This window comes from Nannobrachium achirus (assembly GCF_963921795.1).
Source record: "Nannobrachium achirus genome assembly, chromosome: 8".
Lineage (NCBI taxonomy): Eukaryota > Metazoa > Chordata > Actinopteri > Myctophiformes > Myctophidae > Nannobrachium > Nannobrachium achirus.
Genome location: NC_137817.1, coordinates 68,431,872 through 68,444,145, shown reverse-complemented (window position 1 = coordinate 68,444,145; position 12,274 = coordinate 68,431,872). Strand labels below are relative to the sequence as shown.

The following is a 12,274-nucleotide window of genomic DNA, read 5'->3' as shown; positions in this document are numbered from 1 at the left end:
CCTCCATGTTTCCAGAACAGACGTTATCCCCGTCTACCAGCCGCAAGATGGGATGATCTGTAACATAAATACTTATGTTTTAACTTAAGTAAATCAATTTGATCATTCACTGAACTGTGTGCATGTGCGTGCGTGTGGAAGTGTGCATTTGTCCATACGTGTCTGTGTGCAGTATGTGTTACGGATACAGCTGATAATAATATATTGATGAAGACAGAGGTAAAGCATCCCACCTGAACATGTGATGAAAGCAGGTTTAGAACATTTAGCAGGCTGAGGGTCACACTGCCACAGATGATCCTCTTTCCTTCTTCTTGTACAATGAATTCTCATGTTGCCGTTGGATGTGAATCCCTCTGGTGATGTCATCTTCATGGGGTCAGCTACATCTTTTGCGGTTCCACATTTGAGATCTTTGCACACAAGGTCAGCTTCTTCCTTTGCTTTAAGTCAGAGGAAACCAACAATACTTACAAATAAAAGATATACTTAAAAATCTTATGACGTGCTTTATCAATACTAAATACTAACAACAGAGACCACGCAGCAAAATTCCACCAAAAAGGCTGGAGAGAAATGAAAGGGCCTTATATTAACAGAGCGTCAAACATTTAAGTTCAAGGAAACATTGTACAGTAGAAATAAATCATTGCATTCAGGCAGTGTAACTCTTACCAAAGTTGTTAGAACAAACATAGTGCTTTGAGTTGCTTCCATTTGAGGTTGTGTTGAATTGGACAGCTCCGGCACATTTAAAACCATCCAAACTCATTTCAATCTTATCTAAAAAAGAAATAGGAAACTAACGATTATCACATAATAATGTATGTTACAGTACATGTGAGAAATCATATATATATATATATAACAGAGTCATTGTACTTGGACATGCAGTGCCACAGTGACTTCTCAGTGCCGTTGCAGTTCACATTGTCCAGTATTCCACGTTGTCCAGTGCTGGTGGTGCTGGTGTAAAACACCTGAGAGAATGCATTTGAGTTTACACAATAACAATTCCTCTAATGTGGGCTGTGTAACACAGATAAGGAAGGTATCAGTCAGATATGAACCATAAAGAATGAGATCTCACCTTGCCACAGCCCAACTCTCTACAAACCACTTCTCCATCCTTGCTGTCCCAATCTGAGCCACAGACAGGCTGCAGACCCATAGAACTATTGACATGAACTGTACCAGAGCAATCACTGACACTTCCACTGTCCATGAGAGTTATGTTGATCCTTTCTGTTATAAGATAAAGGTTAGGAACAAGTTAAATGATCATTTAAATATCTAATGAGCAAAATCAAATAAACATGCTCCATTTTATCTGTTTCAAATTATCTTTGAAAACGTCTTTAAAGAGGTGGAGCCATATGGTTTTGTGTGTATGTGTATGTGTAATGAGTTAATATTACTCTAATAGACCACCGCGTGTGGTTATAATGTGCAAATGTGCCTTCCCTTTGTATTTGTTTTAGTCAAAAGGCCCAGTCAAAGAACACAGATGTAATGACATCATAAACTCATCCCCTCCCCTTTTACCATACACCCATCACTGTGGGTGTGGCAGGGTCACCACCCACCTGGCAAGGTGGCAATACTTAATGAACTGGTGGGTGTAGCATTGGCGACACGTAATGAAGGCTAGGCGAGGCTATGCCTCCCCAAATGCTCTGCTGGGTATTTTACAAATTATATATAACATATGTGTGCAGCATTATATAGGCTGCTTTCAGGGCCGACGCTCGCAGCTCAGAAGTGTGTGTGTGCGCGCGTGCGCGCGTGTGTGTGTGTGTGTGTGTGTGTGTGTGTGTGTAATCTGTGTATCGCTCTCTCAAAAAGAGAGAGAGAAAGAGAGAGAGAGAGAGCGCATAAGAGAGGTTCAATCTCTCTAAAAGCAAAAAGGTCTCATCTCAAGTCTCTGACTTGGTCACACATGTGCAGTGTTGGGTATCGTTACATTTTGAAGTAACTTGTTATGTTACTTTAGTTACTGACTTGAAAAACTAATCCGTTAAGTTACTCCGCTACCCAATGACAATTGTAACTTAACGAGCTACCGTTACCGTTACCGATCATTAAAACCCACCAGCGTGGAAGTTTGGTAAACATAAAAAGACAAGAGTGCAGCCTTTTTTTAGCTCATGCGTCCTCTTCAAAAGACCAACACTCCTCAGCATTAAACTGTACAGTACCTCGGTGCCGTGGCGTTGTTATGGAGGCTCTATACCGGAGTTAAATGGCCGAGTCCGAATCCACCGTTGTCCGCCGTCCAGATACGATCCGATGATGTACAGTAAATCCATTTTAATACCCTACCGACGCGGACTTTTACACACGGTCAACTAAAGGCACGGACGCTACTAATATCTCCCCGTTGTGAGGAACGATCAACACGTAGGCTATATTACAGACGGATGCAGCAGCTTCTGTCGTTGTTTTTTTTGTGGGACATGGATGGAGAGCACCAAGTCAACAGTCAACAACAGTGAGTGAGTTGATTTCCTGGTTTCAACATGACGCGCGTTGCAGAGCTGGAGAGATGAAAGGAATGTGATTGGCTGACATACGAGGGAGGCAGACAGGCAGACAGACAGACAGGCAGACAGACAGACAGACAGACAGCTACACACGTGTATTTGTTGACAGAATAAGACTGGAGGAGGAAATGTGACTCGGGGCTTCTTTTTTAATCGGTGGCAACAAAATGAACAGTGAAAATGGGACACTTTTTTAAAAAAATAACGAGATTACTTTTTCGAAAATATAACTAAGTAACTAACCGTTATATTGTAAAATGTAACTCGTTAAGTTCCTCCGCTACCGCCAAACTAACGTTGTTACGTAACGTCGTTAGTTATAACGACGTTACACCCAACACTGCACATGTGTGAGTGATTAATTTGTTTGACGTGAAAGCATAAAGACCTGGATGTTACCTCTTACTTGCGTGATCCAGGTTGGATCCAGTCAATTTGAGGAAATACTCCAGCGTTTACTTTGAGGTGAGCACAATAAGAAAGAGCATGCCTACGTTTTCATTCACAACTGCTTGGCTGAAGATCCATTCTATAGCCTATATGTCATGTTATAGCCTATAGTTCAACTTTAAACAAAGGGAGCTGCTGAGCTCTGTTCAGACCAGCACTGACTGAGAGCTTAATTGTAATGACCTACATACATTTGCGCAGTGAACTGTAATTGTATAATTATTATTTGGTACTAGGTGTGTAAAATTTCTAATCTATAAACATCTCAAATGGCTTTTTCTAATCTTAATGTTTTTATTTGGCCTTTAAATGCGCTCAGATTTGGCTATACTGGGTGTGTTAGGAATACACTAATTAATAAATTATTAATTAAATTAATAATTAAATTATTTTTAACATAATATATATAAATATAGCGTTTGGCTCACGCACCGCCTATGGGGTGTAGCCACATAAATACATAATTTTAACACTTTCTGTACACTTTTTTGGAAATAATTTTCCTCCTAGTAGGCCTATAATCATAATACCTGATCATCTTGGCACCCCATCTTTAATGTGCACCATTTGTATTCCAAAGAAGATCAAATAGATATTATGGCTTTTACGTAACTAGAGTTCAAGGCCTATAAGTCACTGTGAGCAGAATCTGTCTTGAGAGATTAGTGCTGAAACTACCAATTCTATGTGTTGATATTAGCCTACCTGAACATGTCAGTGTGGGTGGAAGTGATTGGTTCCTGTCACAGTTAAAGTGCTGTGAGACACTGGTTCCACATCTCAGCTGTTTGCACATCATATCAGTACTCATTGTGGTGCTTTCATTACAGGAGATCTTCCACACGTCACCATCCTCCACCTCCATGTTTCCAGAACAGACGTTATCCCCGTCTACCAGCCGCAAGGTGGGATGATCTGTAACATAAATACTTATGTTTTAACTTAAGTAAATCAATTTGATCATTCACTGAACTGTGTGCATGTGTGTGCATGTGGGAGTGTGTGTGGGTCCATACGGCTATGTATGTGTTACTGATACAGCTGATAATAATATATTGACTAAGACAGAGGTAAAGCATCCCACTTGAACATGTGATGAAAGCAGGTTTAGAACAGTTAGCAGGCTGAGGGTCACACTGCCACAGATGATCCTCATTCCTTCTTCTTGTACATTGAATTCTCGTGTTGCCAGTGGATTTGAATCCCTCTGGTGATGTCATCCTCATTGGGTCAGGTACAGATTTTGCGATTCCACATTTGAGATCTTTGCACACAAGGTCAGCTTCTTCCTTTGCTTTAAGTCAGAGGAAACCAACAATACTTACAAATAAAAGAATACTAACAACATAGACCAGACAGCAAAAATCCACCAAAAAGGTGTGAGAGAAATTAAAGGGCCTTATATTATCTGAGCGTCAAACATTTAAGTTCAAGGAAACATTGTACAATAGAAATAAAACATTGCATTCAGACAGTGTAACTCTTACCAAAGTTGTCAGAACAAACATAATGCTTTGAGTTGCTTTCAATTGAGGTCGTGTTGAATTGGACAGCTCCGGCACATTTAAAACCATCCAAACTCATTTCAATCGTATCTAAGAAAGAAAAAAAGACAAATACAATTTTAACACCCCAAACCACCTTTACCCCATTGTGTGTGTCTTTATACACACACACAAACACACACACACACACACACACACACACACACACACACACACACACATAGTCGTACCTGAACATCTAATCCATCTCACTGGGTCCTGGTTGGAGACACTGACCCTCCAACCACTGAAGTTCTGGCATTTCCAAAGCTGGTCCTCAGAGCCGTTACAGCTCACCTCACTGATCCAGACCTTATCAGGTATGTTGGCTTCATCAGGTGTAATGTTGTATGACGGTCCTGTGGTCACAGCCTGTCCACAGCCAATGCTCCTACACACCACGTCTTCATTGTTCTGGGTCCATTTGACGTCTCCAACGATGCCCAATGCATTGTTATGAAATATGTGAATGTAGCCTTCACATGGGTTGGAACCACCTTTAAGGATCAGCCTGTCACCTGTATGATTACACTTTATGTTAAAGTGGTAAAGCCATGCCAAAAAAGGTAAATCAGGCTATCTGAACAGGCTATCTGATTACATAATATTATTGATGTGCATCAATAATATGCAATGCGAACTTGTCAATCGGCAATTTTTTCGATGTGCGCCAAAGTAAACATTTACTACTACGCAATCAAGCCCGTTTGTAGAAAAACCATATGACCCACCGTGTTGTAGATTTTTCTGGGCGTGACATCACAGCTTTAATAAACCAGTAGATACTTAACACAATGGTCTTCAGGGTCTTTGAGGAGGCTTCATGGGGAGATCTCTGACCAGTGGTCATCCTACTGTTTTGTTTGTTGCTTTTATATTTGCTAATTCTAAGATATAAAATATAAATATAATAAAATGTTGTAATTATATGTTATGCTCAAAGTTGTTCTTCTGTCAGAGTCGGGAGGAATCAGTAGAAGTTGGGAGGAGTCAGCAGACGTCAGGAGCATTTGGGAGGAGTCGGTAGGAGGTTCAGGAGGAGTCATGCAATTACTACATTACAATTCCTATACATTTGCGGGGACAGGGATGGGCGGTGCAGACTAAACAGAGGCATGCGACATTTTATTGTGAAAATCAGACATCTGTTTCCACCTAAACAATGTCACAGGAGCGCACACAGTGAGCAGCAGGACACAGACAACACACAGACACAACCACAGCACGCATATAAACAAAGTAACACAGATGTCCTTCACTGCTGCATGAATTGTGTTAGCTCATGTTCTCATCATAGCAAGGGTGGTTTAAAAGGCTATCTAAAAGAAGAAAATAGTGTTCCTAACGAAACAACGTGGGCTTGCTTCAAGCCAAAAAATAATGGCATAAAAGTGTCAAGGTCCCAGGCAATACTCTTTGATTTTTGCTGATGTAAAATGGTATTGGAACTACAATGCAGACAAGCAGTGTTATTACATGAACTATAAACTGTATAAACAACTAGAAAAGAAAATGTCTACGAAATTGTGTGCAACTTTATGTAGTGGTTGACATTAGCATTAGTATTTGTAGCTTTAGCATTAGCATTTTTACAATTAGCATAGAATCTTTACTATTAGCATTAGCATTTTTAGCTATCCTGCACAAAAAGGAACATCCCAAATAAGACCTTTTACGGCTTTGTTTAAGTTGGAAGTCCTTAGCATTCAATTCATCGCAAATAGTAACAAGAACAACATTTAATGCAATTATAAAATACCATTATATGTCAGAATGTAATATTAGCATTAGCGGAAGTAACAGTTAGCATTAGCATTAACTGTTAGCAGTAGCGGTTAGCATAAGGTTAACAGTCTGTGTGACCACCCACCAAGTTTGAGAAAAGTACCGTGCTGCTAACTGGAGTTATGGCTGTTTAAAGCCCAGCGAAAATATGAAGACAGAGGGGGCGGGGCTTCACCAATTACAGCTTGTCCCTATTGACGGTCTAAACATCCAAAGTCGTGTGAGTATTTTAAAGTTTAAATCGGCTTCCTACGCAAAAATATGTCAGAGTAAGGGAGCAATCGTTTTTTATGAACAGCACCCCCTGGAGGAAAATAGGGGAGGGTCATAAAAAAGAATTAACATTAGGTTAACGATCGCTTATTGAAGAAAATGTGCATTTGACCCAGATTTGATCACAGGCAATCAACAGCACAAAATGAATGGCAAAATGAATGAATGAAATGAATGGCAGCTGTTAAATGTGTTGTGCACATGTGTCAACTGTTTTATCTCTAACCTAGATGTCAAATAACCTGTTCTCAACCTGTGAGAACTTCTCACCTTTTTTGTGATGTCCACGTTGACTTTTACACTAGCAGCAGTAGGCTACTCACTGTGTGTTACTTTAGTTGGGAGGGTGTGTTAGTTTATATTTGGAAATGTGTTTTTGGGATGAAGTGCAGCTGCGATCTGTCTTTATTCGAGTGTCTTTATTCAGCTCTGTACGTTTTTTAAATGTCCCGTAGTAATCCACATCAGGACCAAATCCCTGATCCCATTCAGCTACTTTGTTGGGGCCATCTTTCCACAGGATGCCAGTGATGGGTTCAGTAACAGATCTAGTATCTGGAAGCAATTCAAGTGTTCCAAACAGATACACTGATATCACATCTGGTTGAGCTGTGTTGAGGAAATGATTTAAATTATTAACAGTCAGCAATGACATATGATATGAGATGCACAGAGAGGAAAACTGCTTCAACAATTCCAACAAATCCTGTAAAAGAAAAAATACTGACACCTCCTCCCAACTCCTACCTACTGCCCTCGACTATTACTGATATCTGTCCCAGCTGTGTTAAAAGGATTTTGATATTGAAAATGGATTGATTGTAAATCAAATGTTTATCATGTATCCAGATTACAAATATTGATAAATGGTTGTAAATAATGTACAAATAATGTAATAGTACCAAAATGGTAAGTATTCAAAATGTCTCAAACTACAAAAAAATAGTCGATTGTAGATCAGCTGTGGCTAATGTATGTCTTTTCGGTAGCACGTTATAATAACTATACACTATAAAGCATTAGTTAAACATTAGTAACTAATGAATTCATCATGAATTCATCATGAGTTCATAGTTTATTAATCATGAATTCATCATTTGTAAGGCATCATTTATACATTAACTGAACATTAGTAAACACTGTAGTTAATCATTAGTAACTACTGAATTCATCATGAGTTCATACTTTATTAATCATGAATTCATCATTAGTAAGGCATTATTTATACATTTACTGTACATTAGTAAACACAGTAGTAAACACAGTAGTTAAGCATTAGTAACTGCTGAATTCATCATGAGTTCATACTTTATTAATCATGAATTCATCATCAATTAATGATTTATTAAGGTAGTTACTACTCGTTAGTTAAGTATGTTCCGTGAGCCCATCTAAAGTGAGGACTATTCATGCCTTATAAAGCATTTATAAATGAGATAGAAGCAGTGATGTAGAAAATGACCGTATTTATTACAAAAGCGGACACCTGAAACAACATAGTAATAATAAAACAAAACATTCATGATTAATAAGCATTAGTAACTGCTGAATTCATCATGAGTTCACACTTTATTAATCATGAATTCATCATCAATTAATGATTTATTAAGGTAGTTACTACTCGTTAGTTAAGTATGTTCCGTGAGCCCATCTAAAGTGAGGACTATTCATGCCTTATAAAGCATTTATAAATGAGATAGAAGCAGTGATGTAGAAAATGACCGTATTTCTAGGTTCGTGAGGAGGTGACTAAAAGAATAGACCAGAGACAAGAGCTTAAATGTGAATAATAAAGACGTCAAGTTTACTGAATGAAATAATGAAGCAAAAATAGTATGCATACAAAACTATTTACAATGATGGAGGTAGGTAGACAAAATTCTCAAAAACCATTCAACACCTTTCTTTTTTAGAGCAGGTTCTTAGGTCAGTTTTTCTATTTAGTTTACCAACTAAATATTTAATCCAGTTAATTCAAACTAAAGATAGTTTTCTATTTAGGATCGGTCAATCTTTATTATATTTCCAGCCTATTTAAACAGGTAAGACCTATTTATTTGAGCTATTTTCAGCAGGTTAAGTATGCTTTCAAAATAAAAAGTGCAGGCAAGTACCTTTAAACTCCCCTTTAACCTTAATATGACCTTTAAGTTCAACCTTTACAGAAAATAATAAAATAAAATATCAAAAACAATCAATTATCAAAAATAGTGCAATATCAATTTTAGTAACAAAACAGTGCAATATTGTCAATATCCAACTTCCAAATGAAATGTCACTGTCTTTTCCTCTTCCTTAGATCTGTGTTCAGTTAACTCAGTGGATGATCAAAACAGTTCAGTTGCTCGGTCCAAAGTCTCAGTTCAAAAATATTAGTTAGTCAGAGTTCTGTTCAAAGTCAAATCTCAGTTCCAAAAAATAGTCAGTCAGAGCTCTGTTCAAGTCACTTGGTCAAACCGTGCAGTTGGTCCAATAGATGTTTTCTGTAGATTCAGTTCCTGGGTCTCCAATAGCTTGCCATCTGATGTCTGTGTGTTGCCTCACATGGAGAGGAATCCACTCAGTTCAAAACTATCTCTCCTGTCTTTCTTCAGCTGCTGGTCAGGCTTGTTGATGAGCAGCAGCCAGTTAGCTTAGCTGTTAGCCACAAAGTTCGTTTTTGCTGACTGAAGCACTGGATTCTGTTGGCTCAAACTCCTGCTAACTTGGCTAGGCCTTTAAACACTCATATTGTACAAAAATAACACTTAAACTCTCGAAAATAAATGCTCAAAACTGTCTTTTGTCTGACGTTTTTTCTCTCTGTTCACTCACTGTTCTGTTGATCATACACTCTGTCTGTATCAGGAAGAGACTCTTAAAGGGGCAGTGCTCCTTTTATAGTGGAGTGCACTTAAAGGGATTTGTTCAAAGCCCGATTTTTTAACCTCACATATAAAATGTTTTTGGCACATTTTACGCAATACAGCATGAGTTTTCAACCTTTTTAAGCATATTTATTACTGTAGATGAACCAACTATTTATTGTTGTTTTTAAGCAAAATCATATGATGCAATGAATTAACCCGGTAGTAATTTATTTGACTTTTTATCACCATATAATTGACCCTTATTTGGAACCTGGGTTATATAATGTACAGTAAATGTATAAATAATGCCTTACTAATGACAAATTCATGATTAATAAAGTATGAACTCATGATGAATTCAGTAGTTACTAATGCTTAACTACAGTGTTTACTAATGTTCAGTTAATGTATAAATGATGCCTTACTAATGATGAATTCATGATTAATAAACTATGAACTCATGATGAATTCATGATGAATTCATTAGTTACTAATGTTTAACTAATGCTTTATAGTGTATAGTTATTATAAAGTGCTACCGTTTTTTCTTCTTTTTTTCTTTAAACAATAATCTTAAGTAGAAATCAAAAGTGGAGTAAAAATTACAATATATGCCTCTGAGATACTGCAGTAGAACAGGGGTGTCCAAACTTATTTCATAGGGGGCCACATTAGAACACATTAAAATACCCAAGGGCCCAGCTCTATTTCCAGACATAATGTACTTTCAGTCGGACAATAACAAAGCCGCATATGCATCGCATTTAAACCATTTTATTTAACTATCATCAAAAATATTTAATTTCAATGGTGTGCTGTGAACAAAAAAAAAAACATTTAGGACTGAGGCAGATTCTAAAAAACTTTTCTAACATTATGCTGTTATATTTCTGCACATAGCAACAAGAACCCCAAAAGGGGTTCCCGCCCAAAATGGGTTAAAGGAGTAGTTCACCCTAAAAATGAAAAAAAAAAAAAAAAAAAAAAAGAATTCTATTGATTAGTCATGCCACAGAGACTTGAGTTCAATAATAATATTCCTAAAAAAAAAACTGATTATAGTAAATTTATCCCCATTGATTCTGGATGGGGACCCAAATGCATGGCCCTGAATGGGGACCAGAGCATGTGAGCGGAGCGGGGAGCGGAACGAGCCGTTTTTGACGTGAGCGAGCGACTTTTCAAATGGGTCTGAGCGGCATTGGAGCGAGGATTTTCCTCCGCTCTGTGGAGCGCCGACCTCCTCTGCTCCTAGCTGCATGTTTCCAACAAAACAGTGGCGTACTAGTGGCTGTGCAGTGCAGCCATGTCGGACCGCGGAGAGGAGAACAGACAGAGAATACCCTTTATCACGATTTCACTCAAGTCAAATGTATTTATATCATCCACACACGTAGGCTATGTTTATAATAAATAGCTTACCTTGTGTCAGTTAAGTTATATATCACCAGCCAGTCAATGGAGTCACCTCTCCCTCTCTCGGTTGTGGTGATTAATCAATAACCAACTGGGTTTAATATTGCCCGTCTTATTAAAAAATACAATGCCTTAGATTAGATGGCGTCTTTTGTAACAGTGAAGGCAGCTCTCCATCAAGCCGAGGCTCACTACCGCAGGCATTTGTGTTGGGAACACTTGTTGTGGCAAAGCAAAGGAGAAAGTGTTTCGCATATGGTAGCAAAATACTTTTTTTTATTGTGGCTGCTGGCTCTGATTGACGACCCTGAGCAGAGCGTGGAGCGAGTGCGGAGCGAGAAATGCAAAAATCAAGGTGAGCGGCGGAGCGGCGCGAAGCGGAGCGGCCCAGTGGCCGACCAGAGCAACGAGCGAGCGGGACAAGAGCCCGTGGAGCGCGGAGCGGCTTTTGTTCCCGCTCCACTCCGCTCACATGCTCTGATGGGGACCCAAATGCATGGCCCTGAATGGGGACCCAAATAAGGCCCTGGATGGGGACCCAAATGCATTTGGGTCAGAATCAATGGGGGTAAATTTAGGATCAAGGGTCAAGTAAATAATCCTAAATTTACCCCCATTGATTCTGACTCAAATGCATTTGGGTCTCCATCCAGAGCCTTGTATTTGGGTCCCCATCCAAGCCCATGCATTTGGGTCCCTATTCAGAATCAATGGGGGTAAATTTACTTACATATTTTACTTAATTTTTTAACAGTGCTGGCGTGGTGAGCAATCTATAATACAATTACGAATGAAGCTGCGGGCCGTATACAATTCGCCCTTGGGCCGCAATTGGCCCCCAGGCCGCACTTTGGACAGCCCTGCAGTAGAAGTTTAACGTTGTGAAAAGTGTCACTCACCATCGAACGTCCCCGGCTCGGTGTCTGCCGTGCAGAGCAGCAACAGAAAGGGGAGGAGCCACATCCTGACTGCAGAATGACACACAGGAGTCTGTGCTCTGCTTTATATAGGGGGAGGCCCCGCCCACTACTAATGATCTGATTGGTTCATCATTTCAAAATGTGGTTCCCACCATCAACGTCAACGTGTCGTTGTTGACGGGTGGAAACCCCCTATCTTCATTTTCTCTCTTTTTTCTTCACACTACAGCGTCACACAAAAGCACCAAAAACAGTTTGTTCCACGTTTCGAGCAAGCTGGATTTGAGCTTTCAGATCTGCTATTTGGGCTATTGTTGAATTTGAATCCTTAAAAGTAACAGTTTTGGACAGAGACGATATATGAACCTCCTAGCATTAAAGGTGCTATTTGGTGCTTTCATCTTTTTCCTCAAAAGTGTAATAAATATGTATCATTATTAATAATTATATAATTATATTATTGATAATTATGTCCTACCAATGTTAATACATTT

General features: G+C 39.0%; 1 protein-coding gene across 1 annotated transcript; it reads right to left on the bottom strand.

Moving 5' to 3' along the window:
* Positions 1-779: 779 nt before the first annotated feature.
* LOC308290297 (scavenger receptor cysteine-rich type 1 protein M130-like) lies at positions 780-11,823 on the bottom strand (the record flags this gene model as incomplete). The annotated part of the gene is made up of 6 exons (XM_080732082.1): positions 780-783; positions 883-980; positions 1,091-1,245; positions 3,699-3,908; positions 4,729-5,055; positions 11,760-11,823. The coding sequence occupies 6 exons, from the start codon at positions 11,821-11,823 to the stop codon at positions 780-782; spliced, it is 858 nt and encodes a 285-aa protein (XP_080588208.1).
* Positions 11,824-12,274: the final 451 nt, after the last annotated feature.